The following is a 20254-nucleotide window of genomic DNA, read 5'->3' as shown; positions in this document are numbered from 1 at the left end:
TACAGAGAATGTGTGGAAGTATCCGTAGACATATTTCTTGGGTACTGGTTGGTCTGCCTGATGACACCCCCCATACCCTCGAGTAACTTCCTCCATTCACCCACTTATGTGTGTGGCTGTTGACAGTCTAGCAGAGGGGAGTCAGGTTTCCCGAGTCCCAGCAATCCCATGTATGAGTGCTGGGTGGGAGGCCCAGGTTGCCATGGGAGTCATCTGGAGGGTAAGGAAGAAGGTGTGTCAGGCAAGCTTTCTAGGAGTAAGTATTTGAACTGGGGAGTTGGTGAAGCCAAAAAGGAGTGAAGTACTTAAGGCAGCAAAAACATTTCATAAAAAGGCACTGAGATCATGTTCTAAAAATTAATTTGCCAACAGTTCTTAGTTTGACAATAAACATTTATTGAACAGCTAATGTGGTTGATCTTTAGAACAAGGAGAGACATTTGCCTTCACTGATAATATTCTAATCTGAAAATTGTGCTTTATTATTGGGGGGTTGCTTTGGAAATTGTGGCCTCGGAAAACTTGTAAAACAACCCATTGCAAATGCTGAATGACCATTGGGTCTTTCTTCGTTGGGTGTGCAGTGAGGGTCAGCCAGAGGCCCAGGACACCTGGCAGGTCAAGTATCACTTGCTGTTGGCATGGACCTCTAATTATATCTAGCTTAGGCCTGATAGTGTCACAAGGGATGTGGGGAGTTACTCCATTGGTTTTAAAATTTTTTTCGAGAGTCAAAAATGCAGGAAACGAGGGCATATCTAGTGGAGCAGAATGGTTTGGGTTCAGAGACTGGGTTAGAGGCTAAAGCTAAATTTCATCCCCTTGGAGGTGTAGCAGATGTGAGAAACAATTTTGAGAATGATAGCTTGTCTATTTAGTTCTAGATTTGAACCTAGAAAGTCCCTTTGAAAAGTTGAAATAAAATTGTTTTTCTGAATTCTGAATAGCTCCTCCAGGTTACATTTATGTTTGTAGTACTTTTCTACCCAGAATGATACCCTTGAATGTGCATTAGTAAGGTTGACTTGTCAGTCTTGGTGACATGGAAGTTTTGTGGCTAAAAAGGCTACTAAGGAGTAAGAGAGAAAGATTATGAATATGTGAAAGAGAATTCTGCTTCTCACCAGGGCTCACCTGCCATCTCTTCCAGGGCTGCGGATAAAGGAGACCAAGGAGGTTTATGAAGGTGAAGTCACAGAGCTGACTCCATGTGAGACAGAGAACCCCATGGGAGGGTACGGCAAAACCATTAGCCATGTGATCATAGGACTTAAAACGGCCAAAGGAACCAAACAGTTGAAAGTGAGTACCTGTGTGTGGACTCTTTTGTCTTGCCTCAGAATCTCTCAGCACTGTGTGGCCTTGGGCAAGTGATGTAACCTCTCTTTGTCCCACTTTTCTCCGTACGCTGTGGGTGATGATACATCACAGGGCCGTTTGGGGATGTTATGTGTGTTAAGCAGTACCTAGAATAGGGCGAGTACACAAGAAGACCCAATAAAGATAGCTCTAACTTTTCTCATTGACTCCTAGGAAACTGTACATTAAAACCTGAGCTGTGTGGTTAGTCGTGTCTACCTTTTGCCATGCTGTATCCCGTATTATGATCATGTGTCAAAGGCTCTGGGCCTGTCTCTGAACCTGCGGATTAATGTTTCAGATATCAGTGTTCATGCTCACAGAAAGAAGCAGCATTGAGTAATCTGGTAAGAGTTGTATAACAGATGACAGATGGACATCCCAAGGGGCCAAACACAGAATCCTTAATGTAGTTCCTTTTATGTGTCAGAGCCTAGAAACCTATAGTGGCTTCAGTGGTTGACTCTGCTCAGGCGAGGGCTTTGTGGAGAAGCCATAGTGGTGGCAGTGTGGGAGGCCTTCTATCACCCTCCTCAGACACTTGTCTTGTTAGCCTTGGGGATGTGGGTAGCAGGGGCGCCCAGGGGAAGAGTGTGGTTTGGAGTCTGGCGAAGTCCGAAAGGGAGACCGGGCTCTGCTGCTGAGAGCAGTGTGGCTTTTGGCAAGTGACTTAATCTCTGAGCAGTAGTTCTTTATCTATTAAATGGGGATAATGAGTTCTTAGAAGGATATAAAAGTTGTAGTTCTGGGGGTAGCTCCGAGTTACCTAAGACATGGTAGCTGTTGATGTTATTCTGAGAGCCTTCAGTTAGAGAAACGCAGCAACTGGGATTGTAGGCTTTGCCTTATTATTTATAATAAACAATATCATAATAATTATAATAGCATCATAGATCTTATTTACTGAATGTGCCAGGCCCAGGCTAAGTGCTTCAACAAATATTTCATCTTTTGTCATTTATAGCTTTCTACATGTATGTGTGCCATGTGTGTAATTTCCCTCATGTTATAGAAGAAGGAACTGAGACTTCATCAGGAGGTTAAGCAGTTATCCTAGGCTTGCACAGCTGGTTAAGTGGCAGAGCGGACTCTGTGAGTCCCAGCCATTATGCTGTCCATCCTCCAACTTGCTGTGTGACCTTTGGGAGTGAGTTGAGCTCTCTGGGCCTCTGTTTGCCCATCTGTGAACTGTGGGAGATTGACCATATAATTTCTCCATCTTCACTCTCCTCTGTGATTTTATGGTTCTTTGATTCTGTAAGGTGGTTTCTTGGTCACTGCTTTATGGAGATCATAAAAATGTCACTTCTTCAGAGGGTCATTTTTCTTTTTCCTAACAGGGTTTCCATCTCAGGAGCTTGCCTCTGCAAATATCTCTTTTAAACCTCCCCCTCATCTTTCCCTTTCTGTATTAATTAGATTTCTTGGTAGGATCTGCTGCTTTTCCAGTAATTACATCTTCAGTCAATTCATTTGGGAAATTAACCAATATTAAAATGCTTGAGGCAAAAAAAAAATATATATATATATATTCCCCAGTGTAGGAGAGCTGAAGTAAGGCACGCAGTTTAGATTTCAGCTCTCCACCAGGCTGCTTTGCACAGTTTCTTCAAGAAAATAACCTAAGGGAGAAAATGAAATGTTTTTCTTCCCAAATGAGTAGCTAATTTGAGCATATGTATAAGGTATTTGCACAAACGGAGTTCAGATACTTGTTGTAGGTATTGAATTGTGAAGGAGGAGAATTATCATACTTGCCATCATTATCGTGTCCCTCCCTCGTGCCAGGCCCTGCGTCAGGGGCTTACCAAGCACTGTTCTCATGCTTTAGGAGGCTGCCAGGCCCCACCCTGCCAGTGACACGGAGCCCTGGGTTTGTTCCTGTGGTTACGGTCTCTAACAGCTTTATTGAGATTTAGTTTTAAATAAAATTCACCCATTTTAAGCATACAACTCAAGGAATTTTAATCTATTTACAGAATGGTATAGGTAGCACCACTGTCCAATTTTAGAACATTTTCATCATCCCCCAAAACACCTCCTGCCCGTTGATAATAGCGCCCATTCCCACCCACATCCCCTGGCAACCACTAATCCACTTTCTATTTGTATGTATTTGTCTTTGCTGAACATTTCATATAAATGGAATCATACAGCATGTGTTCTTTTGTGTCTGGCTTCTTTCACTGAGTCCTGAGTTTTACTCTTTAATTTTGAGATAAAGCCCACGTTTTTTTCACATTATAAAATACAAAGTTTGAGAAAAACAGCTCTCCTTGAAGTTTAACGGCAACTTATGTTTAAATTCTGACTCCTGACAAAAGATGCTGTCCTAGAATATTGAACATTAAGGGTAGCTTGAATTTGGACAATCAGGGGAAAAGCAGTGGTCAAAAATATGCTCCTCTCCTTTCCTGGAGGTATAAGCAGGCAGGCCTCAGGGAGCAGACACAGATTTGAATCAAAAGGCTTGGTTTGTGTTTCCCTCTGGATATTTATACCTTGGTGCTATTGTACAGATGAGCCTGAGGTTCAGAGAGCCTTGACCAAAATCATAGGAGCACCAAGTGCTAGCCACAAAGAGCAAGCAGGTTCCAGTGGGTGCTTCACATGCAGGAAGTTCTACCCCCACCTGAGGTGAGGAGGAGAAGAATTGAAGCAGGGAGAGCAATCTCAAAAGGGGGTCTTAGGGCCTGTGGTCCCACGGACAGCGTGGGCCTCACCTAAAAGCAATCAGAATCATATTTGCCAATCTGGGACCTCAGGAGTAAGAGGAAGGCGGATAATAGGTCTCCCCTCGTGTTCCCCTTGGGCACACTCATTCTCCTGCTGTCTCTAGGACACATATCCCCAAAGCCAGTTGTCTCATACATCCACACACACACATCCGCAGACGCACACACATACCCCCACCCCCACACAGATGCACTTTCTCCATGCAGTCATTAGCTACCTCGAGTCCCTTGTGGAAAGGTACCTCACAGCATATCGGAAATAGATACTATATATGTATTACAGTTCCCTGAGTCAAATGTTTTTGGGTTTGTTTGTTTTTTTTTTTTAAGCTGGACCCCAGCATTTTTGAAAGTTTGCAGAAAGAGCGAGTAGAGGCTGGAGATGTGATCTACATTGAAGCCAACAGTGGGGCCGTGAAGGTAACACCATGCCTGGTTCGCAGGAGGAGGCCTAGGTGACAAGGGGGGTGCTTTCTTCAGGAGTATGGGGTGCAGGGAGGGGCTGGCGTCTAGTGGGATGCTGAGGGAAGGTCAACAGTTGGCCCTTTACGTTGAATAAAGTTTGCTTTCCCTTTATCTTCATTCTTTAACCTTCTCATGATTAAAACAGACAGTCTGTTCGAAAAATACTAAAGCCTGTTTAGAGGGGGAGTACCGGGTGAGAAAGCAGAATAACTGTAGTCATTTTCAAATTGAAGTGTGCAGTGCGTTTAATCTTCCTTTTATCTCTTTGGTATTTTCTTCCCAAGATATATGCATGTGGAAAGGAATGCTGCATTAGTTGGCATTCTTTTTATATCTGATTTTCAGTGTCCTGTACAGTGTTCCTCACTGTTTAATGGATGAGCATAATACTTCATATCATACGATAAATCACCCACCTACAAAAGAGTCTGAACGGCTCCCTCCGTCTCCAGTTAATCTACTGGATTTGCCCTTTATCAGGAATTGCATACAGTTAAAAGAAAGAGAGGGGGGAAAAGATTTGGAGAAAGTATCAGGTGTTTTTCAACTGGGTTTTTGGAGCCCAGTGATGAGCAGATAGCTTCCTTCTCTTGGCAGCGGGGGCGTGGGGCGTATTTGGAGTTCGTCAGGTAGGCTGTCAGGCCCGCAGTTGGGAACTGAGACTTTTATCTCACTTAGCACTGTGCCATTTGGGGACTTGGCAGTGAACACTCACCGGGCACTCAGGTTTCTTTCTTTCTGCAGAGGCAGGGCAGGTGTGATACCTACGCCACAGAATTCGACCTTGAAGCTGAAGAGTATGTCCCCTTGCCAAAGGGGGATGTGCACAAGAAGAAAGAAATCATCCAGGATGTGACCTTGCACGACTTGGATGTGGCCAACGCACGGCCCCAGGTACTGCCTTGATGTGGGTATGACCTGGCACCCGAGCCCTTTTGTGTGTGCACGGAAGCTCGGGGAATGAATTGTCAGTGTCTTGCTGCCGTTTCTTAGGGCAGACGGTCCTTTTCTGTCTGTAATGTTCAGCAATTAACATCGACATGAGCTACGAGGGACTCCTTTGTTCCAATTCAAATGCTCTAGTCACAGATGATTTCATGTGTATTGTTCCTTACCCCAGCCAAGCCTCTGGCCCTGAGCTAGCCAGCTTCTTCTATGGCTTCCCTCCAGCAAGCGGGCTCACGCCTGGGATTCTCTGGGTGTTAATGGTGGAGGGCAGGAGTGTTCTTTGAGCCCTTTGCAGGATTCCCGAAAGCCTGACCAAGCTGTGTCTTTCCCCCTGCTTAGTGAAATCTTCAGTGTTTTAGCTTGGAGCGGGAGTTGTGTCTGCTCCTCATGCCGACGAATGGATGCTTAGGCTTTGACTAGTAAAATGTGGGGGAGTACAGTATGACTCTATGACATCTCTGGGAAATTGTGCGATTTTAAAACCCCAACTCTCCCCTGCTGGTAGTCTTTCAGTTTGATTTCCTCTTCATCCTAAGAGTCTACCTTTTCACTAGCAGGGAATAGGCTTTCTAACCTGAAATTTGATCCTTGGGTGTTTTGCCCCTTAGAGCCTTGGCCAAGAGATTGCTGAAGAATCGTTTGTGGGTTTTTTTTTTTTTTAAGGTTTTATTATTTACTTATTTGCAAGCGAGAATGAGAGAGAGAGATCAAGCGCACAAGCAGGGGGAGCAGCAGGCAGAGGGAGAAGCAGGCACCTCACTGAGCAGGGAGCCCGATGCAGGGTTCGATCCCAGGACCCAGGGATTATGACCTGAGATGAAGGCAGACGCTTAACAGCTGAGCCACCCAGGTGTCCCGCTGAAGAATCGTTTTGGACCAAGAGGTCTGTCTGTGTGTGGAACAGCTGTCCCCAAACCAGCCTCCCGGGAGCCTTCACCTTGGTTAGAGTGTTTGGCCAAGAGTTGGAAGTCAGGGATTGTGTCACTCCGACACTAATGAGTTCTGCCCATTAGTCGCTTGGTGTCCCTGGGTTTTCTGTGATTTAGGGTGCTCTGGTTTTGAGTTTCCTCCTTTGTGAAGAGGGCATAATAGTTCCTACCCTGCAGGATCAGATGTCGTAGGTTCTCAGGAAACATTCGCTACATTTTATAGCTGAACATTTAGTAAGCACCTCCACCTCTGTCCCAGGGCCTGGCAGAAAGGGATCACGAAACGCTAGGCAGATGGCTGCCCTGGGAGGGGCTGGCAGTGAGTCTGTTAGCAGCCGGCCATCCTGCAGGGTCGGCTCCCCCGACCAAGCAGCCCCAGGGCAGGACTCGCTGAATGTGACTGTGCAGTTGAGTCTAGAGAGAGGAGACGTGGGAACGCAGATAAGTACATCCTTACACTTACCTCAACAGTCCATCCATCCCCAAGGGAACCAGAGCATCGGCAGAGGGTAGGCGTCAGATGCCCCATGGGGGCATTTGACCCGAACTTTGATGGGTAACTGGAGCTTCCCGGAAAAGAGACTGTGCTTCCAGGTAGGTGGACTAGAATATGCAAAAGCATTGAATCGTACCAGAGCACGGGTGTTTGGAGAAAGGGTATGGTCCTGTGTGGCTAATCAGGGAATGTGGGATCGGAAAAGGCTATGGCAGGAGAAGGAGATTGGGGCAGGCCGCACAGAGCTGGTACATCCCATGAAGGCCAAGGGGGACCTCTTAAAAATTCCTCTGTGTTTAGAAGTGCCTCACGTGGGGCACCTGGGTTGCTCAGGCGTTAAGCGTCTGCCTTCGGCTCAGGTTGTGATCCCAGGGTCCTGGGATTGAGCCCTGCATTGGGCCCCCTGCTCCGCGGGAAGCCTGCTTCTCCCTTTCCCACTAGCCTTGCTTGTGTTCCCTCTCTCGCTGTGTCTCTGTCAAATAAATAAATAAAATCGTGAAAAAAAAAAGTTCCTCACGCTTACCAGTGAGGGTGTCTGGGGTCTCCACACCTAAAACCCCGTGTCCAGTTGACAATGGGAAGCAGTGTGATGGTGATGGTGGTGGTGGAGACCTTTGCAGCTGCCTTAGAAAGCGGGACTGACTCTGTGGGTCTTCTGTTTTGCAGGGGGGACAAGACATCCTGTCTATGATGGGCCAGTTAATGAAACCGAAGAAGACAGAAATCACAGGTAAGAGAAACAGCAAGGCCTGCGAGCAAGAACCAGAACCGTAGGGCCCTGGATTCTGATGTACTGTGTGAGGCTTTTTGAGTGAATCCTCGGATCGGAGGAAATACTTTGGGACAGGTTCTTTCTTCCTTGTCATTCAGAACCTGACTTCATCCTAGTAGTCTGTGGCTGCTTTAGACAGCTCGAAATAAAGCATACTGTGTGCTGTCTGGTCCAGAGTGCTAGTGCACCCTCTTGAATGCATTCAGTATCGTTGCACTCATCTTTGAAGATGTAGGCCGTCACAATCTGGTCCCCTCGAGGTCCTGGAAACGTGGACGGTATCACTTCAGCTGTGCAGGACAGCTCCTGCCAGAGCACTCCTGAGCACAGCAAGCTCCACCGCCTCAGTCCTGGGTCTCTCTGCTCTGCAGCCGCAAAGCAGCTCCCAGCCTGCCCGGCTCAGCTTCCTGGGCACTTCCCATGGCTTGGCAGGAATGTTGTTTCTCCCTTGTGGACCTTTAGTTTCCCCTGCTTCTCTTCCCAACTGGTACATCCCTCTTTTTTCTAAGCACCTGTCACTTTAAAATGTTAAACATTAAAGGCTCTGTTACCTGTTTCGTGTTAGCCAGCAGAGTGATCTGAGACTTTTCTAGCAGAGTCGCCAAGATCAGTTTCTGTGTTTTCATGGTTTTGACCATGACCTCCTCTTTTGACCATCCCTGCCTCCTGGCTTTGGTAGAAGATGCAGCATCAGATCTTTGTGTTCTGTATTTGTGAGCAGCTCCCTCCTCGTGATAGTGCAGGAGCTGGTTTGGAGAACAAGAACTGTGACCTTAGGTGGTCTCATGTAACCCTTAAGAGACCCGTCCCTCTAGAGCTCTGAGGTTGGACCTTTCCTCAGAACCTGCATTCCTCACAGGTTTCCTTCCAGAGAGCCTTTTGCACGCACCCTATTCCTTCATCTAGGCACTTGACTGAAAGTTAATTAACCCAAGCTTTGTCATATAGGGCCAAAAGAAAGGGTCATTTGCTGAGTGCAGAACAGGAAAATTTGCATATGAAAACTCACTTCACGCAGGGCTCCCCAACTTCTGTTCTCTGGGATGTGGCAGGGCACTAGGTGGGTGGGTGTGAGTAATAAAGCAAAGTGGAGAGCATGACTGGGGGGTGCATGCCCCTGTGAAGACATGCAAAACTGTAAAAGCCATTACAGACTTAACATCTCAGCAGGGGAAGCTGCCAGTTCTGTTACTTCTCCGTGGTGATTATCCCTATTTTCAGATCATGACACCGAAGTGGGAACATAACCTGCCTGGGGTCATATAGTTAGCAGTAAAAGTGGGCCCCACACTTGGCTTTGGATCAAATGGGGATGGGGAAGAGGTGAAAAGGTGACCGCTTCCCCACCTAACTGTGCCTGTCTCTTACTGTCTCCTAGACAAACTTCGAGGGGAGATTAACAAGGTAGTGAATAAGTACATTGATCAGGGCATTGCTGAGCTGGTTCCAGGCGTGCTCTTTGTTGATGAAGTCCACATGCTGGACATCGAGTGCTTCACCTACCTGCACCGGGCCTTGGAATCTTCTATCGCCCCCATCGTCATCTTTGCATCCAACCGAGGCAACTGTGTCATCAGGTAGGGTGACTCCCTGCCAGCCGTGAGGCTTTTCCACCTTCCATCTGGGTTCATGTTTTCCTCTGGGATCACTTTCAACCCATAATGTCGTGAGTCAGGATAGAGATGAAGGGAGATCATGTTCATTTTGAGAGAAACCTGCCAAAGTGGCTTGTCTTCACAGGTAGTTCATGCATCAGCCTCATTCCATCATGGCCATCAAGGGCAACAGCCATCCTGTTACTAAATATGAGGGCCTCCCACATGGTCTCTGGGGTTACAGTGTGGTGTGATTTGGTCATTCTTTGCCCATTGGAGAGGGCAAAGGTAAGGTTAGTCAGGCTGGCCTTGGGTGACCTTACATATGTTGATTTCTATCCTCACACTAGCTGTGGGCGGTAAGTATTCTTGGCTTTGTGTTTTAGATGAAAGAAACAACAGCAGAATAAAGCCTGGTCGTGAAGATAAAGATACGATGAGGACCCAGATCTTTCTAATAATGAAACCAGTAACGAAACCAGTATTTTCTCTCTGTCTCTACCTTCTTGGAGCCACCCTGGTGCCTGCCCCTTCCCTCACCCCTACCCCCCGAGGCCTGCCTTTGGGAAGGGTAGATGTTGAGGCCTGGAAGGCGCATGCCCACGTGATGCTCACCCTGCCAGGATGGGCCCAGGGCTGGGGGGGGCGGGGTTCTTTCTTGAGGTTCTTCTTCTCCTGAGTGCTCTGCAAGTGAGCAGATGAGCCCCAGAGAACACACTGTCTTCCCAGCGCTCAAGGGCCCTGTACTTGGTAGTTTTCTTGCTCTTTGGTTTTCTGTGCTCCGGTTTGAATGCTGGGGCACAAAGCAGAGTGGTGAAGAGCCCTTTTCAAGCCTGCCGGGAGTAGTGTGGGAGAATAGAGCTCTGGGGGCTGCGTGTTCCTGGCAGCAGGGGTGGTAGGAATCTGGAAAGAGACCCTAAGGCCCATGAGTATTTCAGTACAGGGCTGGAGCCAGACCAAGTTAGGAACCCAAATTGCTGATTCACCTAGACTTGCCTCTGAATGATGGTGGGTCACATGCAGGACTTTAGCTGGCTCTTGACAGAGTTTTGTCTCCATTGAGAGTGTTCCAAAGCTATGCTGCTGGCTCCGGGGCAGCTCCCCTCTCAGGTGATCGCTCTGGCTCAGAATTAGGATTTGCCTACATGATTCAAGTTCATGTGGCAGCAGCTTGTAGTCACTCTTTGAATCCCTGTTTTGGTGTCTTGACAAGATCATCATCACAGGTGTTTTCTGCATTCTTGGGGAGAAGGCAGCTTGTTTCAGGGCCAGGCCAGCCGTTGGTGAGAGGAGCTGGCTACCTGGGCAGCCTCTGGAAGCCCGGTATGTGGCCTGGTGCCTGGTGAGCCTGGCATCCCTGCTGCCCAGACCCTGTAGCTTTGCTGGACTTCTGCTTGCTTTGGTCAGGGCTGGCTTCAGTCTGAAAGTTGGTGAAAGGCTCAGCCTGGACTGATGGTGCCCCCTGCTGGGGAGCTCTGCCAACAGGCTCCGCTCCCTCACAGCAGATAACCCAACCCAGCAGATGCCAGTGGAGCCTGGCAGCTTCTGACAGGAGCAGACTCTTAGGCCTCAGAGTACCTTCTCTCAGACCCGTCCCACCCAGGAAAAAAGTACGCAGGAAGATGGTTCTGAACTCAGAGCATGCCCAGTGGGGATGGAGCTCTGGTCAGCCTGAAGCCTGGGAAACTTGGCCCTAGTACCCCCAGATGGATTTCATCAAGGGCTGCTAGAGGCTGTGGCTGCCCACTGCTGCCAGACCGCAGTGGGAGGAAGATGCTCAGTGTGTGATGCTTTCTGCAGCCCTGCTGAAGCAACCAGAACTGGGTTGTATGCTCTAGATGAAGGTTTTGGTGCGAAGCGCTGGTAGCTGGTAGGGATTTTGTTGTGGTGCTGAGACTAATGTGAAATTAGCAACAATAAAAATAATAGCCAACATGTATTGAGGAGTTCATTCTGTGCACACTGCTGGTCACACCTCAACTTACCGAGGAAGGGACTGGTGTTCTCACTGTTCAGATGAGGATACTGAGGCTCCACCACGATAGGGGACTTGGCCAAGGTCATACAGCTCAGAAGTAAGGCTGGGGTTTGAATCTAGGGTGTTGGACTTCAGAGCTCATGCTCCCAACAAGATTTGGTTTAGATGTGAAGTGATGAAATTTCTGGAATATTGGCACAGTGTCGGCACATCTGACTTGCTTCCCAATAGACTTTACTCCTGGAGGGAGCTGTTGAGCTTCCTTGCCCTTCAGACCCATATCTGACCTCCGGAGCTCGAAAGGGAAGAGGAGGGAGGGAGCTACCTGTAACTGAGGGCTGCCTCTGTGCCCGAAACTGTCCACAGTACTCTACATAGGTCACCCCGTGTAATCTCCTGCACCTGACGATTCTCCTGCACTCCACGGGAGGTGATGTGAGTAGGCCACAAGCCTGGGGGTTGGCTGGCTCTAAAGCTCCTGCCACCCCTGTTCTCCTGTACCGTTTCTGGTCAGTGTGGGGCGTGGTGGGGGGCTGAGCTGGTGCAGGTCGCTGCCGCCTCTGTCAGGGAGTGGCTGTGAAAGTGCCAACTGCCCCCTTTTCCTCTAGGTCATGTCTCTTTGTGCACAGGGCAGGGTAGCCATTCCTGCAGGAGCACCTTGAGGCCTCAGGCTCCTCCTGGGAAGAGAGAACGCCCCTGGGCGCCAGGGGTGGTGCAGCTGCATGGGCTCCACCCTCCCTTGCCACCCTCAAGTCCCTTCTGTGCCAGGACCCTCAGCCATTAAAGGAGAGCCTGGCCTTGATCCCAGCCCCCCAAACTTAAGAGGTCTTCTTTTCCTGTGGGGATAGCTCCCTGGCGTTAAGGAATCTTTGTGGGAGTTTCTCTCCACAAGTCACTCTGTTGCACCAAAGAGCAAGACTTAAGAAACAGTGTAGTCTCCATTCAGTGTATTCCTGTGGCAGAAGATGGTACATTTGAAGAAAACAGCTTTATGGAGATAGAATTCACATACAGTATAATTCACCCGTCTAAAGTGTACAATTCAGTGGTTTTTAGTATAGTCACAAAGTTGTGCAGCCATCACCACTGTCCATTTTAGAACATTTTTGTCACCCCAGAAAGAAATCCTATACCCGTCAATAGTTATCCTGCTGCCACGCCTCAGGATGGCTGCAGGTCTAGTATCTCTAGATCCAGCTGAAGTCCTGCATGTGACCCACCATCATTCAGAGGCAAGTCTAGGTGAATCAACAAAAATGGGCAAATGCGAGTAACAGACAATTCTTCCTAGAAGATATACAAATGGCTGAGAAACACATGAAAAGATGCTCAAAATCAATAGCCAAATGCAAATCAAAACCACTGTGAACTACCACTTCACACCCCCTTGGAAGGCCAGACTATAAACGAGAAAGCGGCTTTTCCCCCCTTCCCGCTCCCTGTAGCCGCTGGCAGCCATTCATCTACTTTCTCTATGTGTTCGCCTTCCCTGGACAGTTCATATAAACGGCACCACACAACCTGTGCTCTTTTGTGCCTGGCTTCTTTCACGGAGCATAATGTTTTCAAGGTCCATCCGTGTTGTAAACCGTGTCAGTGTTCATTGGTTTTTAAGGCTGAATAGTATACCAAAATGTGGAATATTTAATAATACACTGACCCTTTAATTAGTTGATGGACATTGAGTTATTGGGTTGTTTTTACTCTGTGGCTCTTATGAATAATGTTGCCCTGAACATCTGTGTACAACTTTTTATGTAGACTTCGGTTTTTATTTCTCTTGGGGACATACCTATCAGTGGAATTACTGGGTCCGATGGGAATTCTTTTTAACCTTTCAAGGAACTGCCAGACTGCTTTCCATAGTGGCTCCACCATTCTCACCAGCAGTGGCTGAGGGGTCCAGTTGCTCCACATCCTAGATGACACTTACTACGGTCGTTTATAGTCTGGCCTTCCAAGGGGGTGTGAAGTGGTAGTTCACAGTGGTTTTGATTTGCATTTGGCTATTGATTTTGAGCATCTTTTCATGTGTTTCTCAGCCATTTGTGTATCTTCTGGGAAGAATTGTCTGTTACTCTCATTTGCCCATTTTTTTTTTATTCGGGTTGTCTTCTTATTAGTGAGTTCTAAGAATTCTTTATGTATTCTGATACTAGACCTGTACCAGATGTATGATTTGCAAATACTTTCCTCCCATCCTGTGGGTGGTTTTTTCAGTTTCTTGATAGTGTCTTTAAGTTTTGATGCAGTCCAGTTTTTCTGTTATTTCTTTGGTTGCTTGTGTTTTTTGGGCTCATATCCGAAAAACCATTTAAGGTCACAAAGATTTACACCTGCGATCTCTTCTAAGAGTTCTGTAGTTTTAGCCCTTACATTTAGGTTTATGATCATTTGTGGTTAATTTTGTGTATAGTCTAAGGAAGAGGTGTGTCCAGCTTCACTCCTTTACATGTAGATGTCCGGCTGTCCCAGGACCATTTGTTCTTCAGTGAATCGTCTCGGCAGCCTCATCAGAAAAGCAAATGGTTTTCTTCTTAGCACTCTGCCTGTGTCCACTGAGCCAGGGTGCAGTGGATTATGGGAGTTACCCTTCACATTACCCAGAGAGGTGTTCTCCACTGCGTCTCCTGTCATCAGAAAAGCTTTGTGGTATCTGTGTCCTTGCAGCCACGGGGTTATATAAAGAAGCAGTCAGGCAGTGATTCTCAGCTGGGGATGTTGTGACTTGTCACGACTTTGGGTGCTACTGGCATCTGGGGGGTAGAGGCCAGGGATGCTGCTGAACATCCTACAATGCACAGGAGAAGCCCCTACAAAAATTATTTGGTTCACAATGTCAAAAGTGTCAGCGGAGGAACCCTGAATTGTAGTAAGATGGAAACGTTCACAATTGAGTCAACCCTTTGCACTTGTAAGTGTAGCTATAGGATACATTTCTAGAAGTGCAGTGACCTTGTTCCTGCAGATAGACCATATTGGATTCCAAGGAGAATTAGGTCTGTGGCATCACAGCCCAAAACTATATATGTGGAAGAGGTACGGCATTAACACAGTTGGAACAATTGTCAAACGGCCTAATGGTGAAATCAATATTGGGCTGACACCAAAGCCAGAAAGGAGCCTCTGGGTACAAGAATAAATCTGCAATTTTAGCCAAAATGTAATTATTGCAGTTTATTATTAGCAATTTTATAATCTAATCTGACAGTTATGGCAGCCTTGTCAGACAGTGATTGCTCTGCACTGAGAGCTCCTTCTGGGCTCACCCCCCACCCCAGAGGAGCACTGGTAAATAGGGGCTTCCGTTCCCTCGCCCACTTAGCAAGTGATGGGACAGACCCTTTTGTGGGATTTTTGCAGAATAGAATCCCAGAAACTATTTTTTACTAATATGGTTTCTAAAAGAAACTTTGTACCTAAGTTTCATAGCTTTGACCAATGTTTAGGCTTTAATTCCTGAAAAATACTTGGCAGTCTTTAAGTGGACCTTTTTGTTTAAATTTTTAGTTTTGTGGATTCAAAACTGTAAGAATTTTTCTTTTTTTTTTTGCATAAAAAAGGAAACATCAAATTAAATTTAAAGAAAAAAAAATCTGAAAAAAGCAGTGAAGTTTTGCATCTGAAACAAAAAGAGTTCTGCGTCTTGGTGAACAACTTTATTGGAAAGGTTGGAGAAAAATAAAGATGCCCTTTCGCTTAAGAATTTGTGGGTTAGGGGCGCCTGCGTGGCTCAGTTGGTTGAGCATCTGCCTTCAGCTCGGGTCATGATCCCAGGGTCCTGGGATTGAGCCCCACATCGGGCTCCCTGCTCAGTGGGGAGTCTGCTTTTCCCTCTCCCTCTGCTGCCCCCCACCCCTGCTTGTGCTCTCTCGCTCACTCTCTCCCAAATAAATAAAATCTTTCTTTTTTTTTTTTAAAGATTTTATTTAGTTATTTGAGATAGAGAGAGCACAAGCAGGGGGAGCGGCAGGCAGAGGGAGAAGCAGTCTCCCCTCTGAGCAGGGAGCCTGATGTGGGACTCGATCTCAGGACCCTGGGGTCATGATCCGAGCCGAAGGCGGACGCTCAACCAACTGAGCCACCCAGGCGCCCCTAACCTTTTCTTCTTCAGACTTTTTATCTTTGTTATTATGTCTGAATCGAAGATGATTTACCACAAGGGTTACAGAGTTTGGGATATTTTAACATGGGAAAGTTGAGATCTTTTAAAGAGTCCTCAAGAAAAATCCAAAGTAGAAGTTAAAAAAACCAAACTTATCACCTAAACGGAATTAGATACCTAAAAATTAATTGTAGTTTTCAAAGGTTATTTTGCTGAATGTAAAGATTGTAAGCATTCCAAATACTGAGAGTTGAATCATGATAGAATTTAATCTTTATAATTTTTCCTTGTTATTTTAAAAATATTTTTTGGTGGAAAAGATTTGTTTTCTCTAAAGTTATCTTAATATTTATATTTGCTACCAGTCTATTTCCCTATTTATTTTAAAAGGTCTTAGTTGTTTTTTCATGTTAGATTTAACAATTATTAAATGTAGCATTTTATTCTTTCTTTGAATTGTTTTTATTTTGGGAAAATTGCTATAACGGAATTTGCAATTTTAGTTATTTTTAAGTGTACAGTTCAGTGGCATTAATTGCATTCACAGAGTTGTACAACCATGCCCACCACCTGTCTTAAAAACTTTCCTGTCTCTCCAAACAGAAACTGTGCCCATTAAGCAGTGAGTCCCATCTTCCCCTTCTCCGAGCCCTTGGTAACCTCCACTGTACTCTGTGTCTATGAATTTTCCTTTTCTAGGTATTCCCTTCCAGTGGAATCCTACAATATCTGCCCTTTTATGACTGGCTTCTTTCACTTAGCATCCTGTTGTAATGTGCATCAGAGCATTTTATGCTTGCAATAAGTATACATTTGTACTTCAACTGGATAGAATTTTTTTTTTTTTTTAAGATTTTATTTATTTATTTGACAGAGAGAGACACAGCGAGAGAAGGAACACAAGCAGGGGGAGTGGGAGAGGGAGAAGCAGGCTTCCTGCTGAGCAGGGAGCCCGATGTGGGGCTCGATCCTAGGACCCCGGGATCATGACCTGAGCTGAAGGCAGACGCTTAACGACTGAGCCACCCAGGCGCCCCTGGATAGAATTTCAACAGCTAGATTTCTTTACTGAAGTTGTATTTCTTGAATGCTCACTTATATTTGAAACTGAATATTCTGGTAATATTAACAACTAAATCCAAATGACCTGCCTTGTTCTCTGTTCTACTGATGAGTTATGCCCCCATAGACTCTGCAGTCTGGCGTAAGTTTAGGAATGCCAGAGTCAGTGCTGACATCGAGCTGCTGCTGCGACTCTTGGAGGCTGAGGCAGGAGCGCGCAGCATAGCACGTTGGGCTTTCAGACACAGCGGCCGAAGCCGACCTTGTGTGCTCCCAGCTCTGCTCGGCATGCCTCCTGCTGGGCAGCTGGTGTCTCGTGGCCTCACGGGTTGGCACGGCTCCCTCCTGGGCCGCTCTTCCTATGGCTTGGCTAAGGATTCGAGAGAAAAATAGGCACAAAGGACATGATTAGACAGTCCCCAAAAGGCAAGAAAATAATCAATGGATCTAAGGGAAACATTCAAATGATTCACTAATAATCAAGGAAATGTAAATTCAAACAAAGTGTCACCCTTTCTTTTTCTAAACCATTAAAGCAGCACAATGTTTAAGAATTAGAATACCCTGTGCTGGTTACAATGCACTGAGATCAGATCACTCATGTAGCTGTGGAAATTAGTTCACTCATTCATTCAAACATATTCAGGATTGTAGCAGGTACTCTGAGAGTTGCTGAGGAAATGTTTATGGCTGTATGCATGAAATTGTTTATCAAACATCATTAATAATAGCAACAGTTGGAAACTACCTAAATGCCCAACAGTTTGGGTTAAGGAAAATACTTGATGGATTATTGTTTTTTTTAAGATTTTGTTTATTTATTTGAGAGAGAGAGTGCATGCCTGCACGAGCAGTGGGGAGGACAGAGGCAGAGGAAGAAGCAGACTCCCCACTGAGCAGGGAGCCTGATGTGGGGATGTGGGGCTCCATCCCAGGAAGGACCCTGGGATCACAACCTGAGCAGGCAGACACTTAACTGACTGAGCCACCCAGGTGCCCCCTTGATGGGTTATTAAGACTGAAGCAGCATGGAAAAAAGCAAAAAAAATCTACACACTTAGTGTGATTTATAAAGACATCTATTTGAAAATTTGGTAAATATCTATATGAATATTTTTAATAGGATTTTAGGTGGCCTTTTTTTTCCCTCTTTCCCAAATTTCCTACTGTGTTGACATTTGCTAAAATAATGAAGTTGTTTTTGATGCCACCTGAATGTTAGTTGGTTCACTCTGTGGTCATGGGTTGACTCAGGATGTGAATTGCCTGCTTTATCATTGTGAGTACCTCAGCCATGTTTCCAGTATCCAGTTTCTGGTCTCAGAGAGGCCTGGGTGATGTGATCCTTTTGGCCCTTGCAGGGGTACTGAAGACATCACCTCTCCTCATGGCATCCCTCTTGATCTTCTGGACCGCGTGATGATCATCCGGACCATGCTGTATACCCCACAGGAAATGAAACAGGTGAGCCTCCCTTCCCCCGCCCTTCCCTCTTCTCCCCTCATTTACTCCTAGCGTTCCCTGATGCTGTGCAGAAAGGTATCCACGGAGCAGACCTGGCTCCCACCACCATCCTGGCACTTAGCTGCTGGACTTGGGCAAGTCATAGTATGGGGCTTCAGTCCTCCCGTCCGAAAGCTGGGTGGGCTGATGAGATGTTGCCTGAGGTATCCCCAAACCTCAGCTAAGGTCTGTGGGTCCTGGCTGTTGTCTCTTCTACTACATGCATTCTGATAAACTTTAGGAAAGGGATAGTGAAAAAAATCAACTTGATGACAGCCATTAGGGAGGCCACCAGCTGTAGGACAGAGGCAATAAGATATGATTTAGCAGTCACTCTTGGTGTCTAGGCCAGGCCCTGTCCGAGGCCTTTTCTGCTGAGTAGGCAAAGCCAAGTGCTCTGTCCCACCAGAACCCACAGCAGGCTGGCTCTAAAAGGGCACAGAACCTGGAGGGGCCGAGAGCCTATCTGCTGCAACCAGTGTGACTAGTGGCAGGTCTCCTGGGGGCTGTGGAGGCCACAGAGATGATGGTGAAGCAGGGTCACACAATTCAGAGGGGTACCTGGAAGTGGTGGTCCTAAAACTAACCTATAAGAGGCTGAAGGAGGTGTACCTGACACGGAGTGTATGCTCAGAATTCTGTGCGAGCTCGATTTGCGTTAGGCCTGAGGATGGGAAATGAAGCAGGTGTCTGCTGTTGGGCCTTACCCCAAGGGGCACCGTCCCAGCTCTCCCCACAGCGTTCGTCTCTTGCTTTATCTGGAGTTGGAGTACCACGTGCCCAGGCACTTTACACTTAGAATTTCTAGTCCTCCTCCTGGTACTGCCAGGTAGTGCTTGATCCCCTCTCTTCCTGTGTATGGCTCAGTCCCTGAGTGGCAAGCCCTGGGTGCGGAGCCCAGGCCACGTGCTCAGCGGTGGGCTGCGCCCTAGGTTGGTGTCCCACTGGGGCAGCACTGCTGTGCTGTGGCCTTGCCTGGCCCACCCTGTGCCAGAGAGTCTCGCTGCTGGTGTAGGTCTCTCACTGCGGGGTCCGTGTGGCCACAGATCAGGTGGACCAGGGCTGCACTGATGTCTCAGCGGGCCCTGCCTGGACCCTCTCCTCTCACAGAGCACAGGCCCTCTTTGTTGGATGTCATGCTGGGCCTGTGGACACACTGAGCCAATGTGATTCCATTTGCTCCCCATTACCTGTGAGGTGGGAGAGCTGTTATCACTGTCATTCTTAAAGATGAGGACGCAGAGACCCAGGCCCACTCGTCTGCCCAAGTTCATAAAGCTTGTCGGTGGCCAGTAAGTGACAGGACTGACAAACCGGAGTCCAGGCTGCCTGGTCCGGAAGCCCATGTTCTTCCTCACCGGGCCACTAGCTCCCACCTGCTAGACATAGCTCAGTTGGGGGTGGATTCCCTGTGGCAGTTTGTGAGGGGCCTTTCCTTGTGGAGCTCTGAGGGCCTCTCCAGGGCACACCCTGGCAGCCCCCCTGCTCACCATGGTCCCCGCCCCCCCCCAGCCCGGCCAGCGCCCGCCAGTGCCATGGTGATGTAGGGAGCTGGGGACCACCAGAGCCGTAAGAGTGCAGGGCGGCCACGGGCGCACCGTTGGGGACACAGTGTCCATGGCCGGGGCCCTGGCACCAGATCGTGGTCTCCGGCTCCTGGATGAATGCTAGGTTGAAGCCAAGGCATTCACTGAACAGAAGCAAAGGAAAAGTTGGTTGCCCCCGCATCCTTACTGTGGGGACAGGAGCCCCGTGTCGTCCTGCCAGGAGAGGCAGCCCCACCCGCTTGAGGTGCTTCGTGGCCGCGTGACTTGAGCCACTGGCACACCTCTGTGATCCTTGGCCTTCTTTGTCCTCTGGAAGGTCTGTTCTCTCTTTTCCAGGTTGTTGTGAGGACTGAGTGACAGTAACTGAGGGAGGGGACTGGGCTGGCCATCCTTTGTCCCAGCGCAGTTATTACTGCTACTAATGGCTTACAGGTGTTCACCATTACCCGCTGGGGGCCTTACCGCAGCTCCCAGTAACCAGGCTTTGAGGGTCCCGAACTACAAAGGTCCTGTGGTCACAGAGATAAGCTGCGGAGCTGGGACCCCACTCAGAGCCAGTTCACCTTTGTTGCCTCCATTTGACCCTGGAGCGTGGGGTCTGAGCTCTCCTGGAAAGTTCTGCACTGTGCTTCTGGCTCCTGGGCTGGTTCCCTTCTTGGCTCAGTCAGGAGGGTGAGCAGAGGTCACAGCAGCTGCCAGGACTCGCTTTGCTTTGTTCTGATGGGCTCAAGGGATAACCTCAGCATTTTTACTGGAGCCT

General features: G+C 47.6%; 1 protein-coding gene across 1 annotated transcript in view; it reads left to right on the top strand.

The window, feature by feature from the left end:
• RUVBL1 (RuvB like AAA ATPase 1) overlaps nucleotides 1-20254 on the top strand; it is a 41559-nt gene that overhangs the window by 17644 nt on the left and 3661 nt on the right. The window contains exons 4-9 of the mRNA XM_034996643.1: nucleotides 1151-1302; nucleotides 4425-4514; nucleotides 5304-5453; nucleotides 7599-7662; nucleotides 9083-9281; nucleotides 17806-17908. Of these exons, the coding sequence (XP_034852534.1) occupies nucleotides 1151-1302; nucleotides 4425-4514; nucleotides 5304-5453; nucleotides 7599-7662; nucleotides 9083-9281; nucleotides 17806-17908 (758 nt within the window). The remainder of the gene's footprint in view (nucleotides 1-1150; nucleotides 1303-4424; nucleotides 4515-5303; nucleotides 5454-7598; nucleotides 7663-9082; nucleotides 9282-17805; nucleotides 17909-20254) is intronic.

The sequence above is a fragment of the Mirounga leonina genome, unplaced genomic scaffold (genome assembly GCF_011800145.1).
Source record: "Mirounga leonina isolate KUSES-001 unplaced genomic scaffold, KU_Mleo_1.0 Mir_94, whole genome shotgun sequence".
Classification (NCBI taxonomy): Eukaryota; Metazoa; Chordata; class Mammalia; order Carnivora; family Phocidae; genus Mirounga; species Mirounga leonina.
This window is presented reverse-complemented; position numbering and strand designations above follow the sequence as displayed.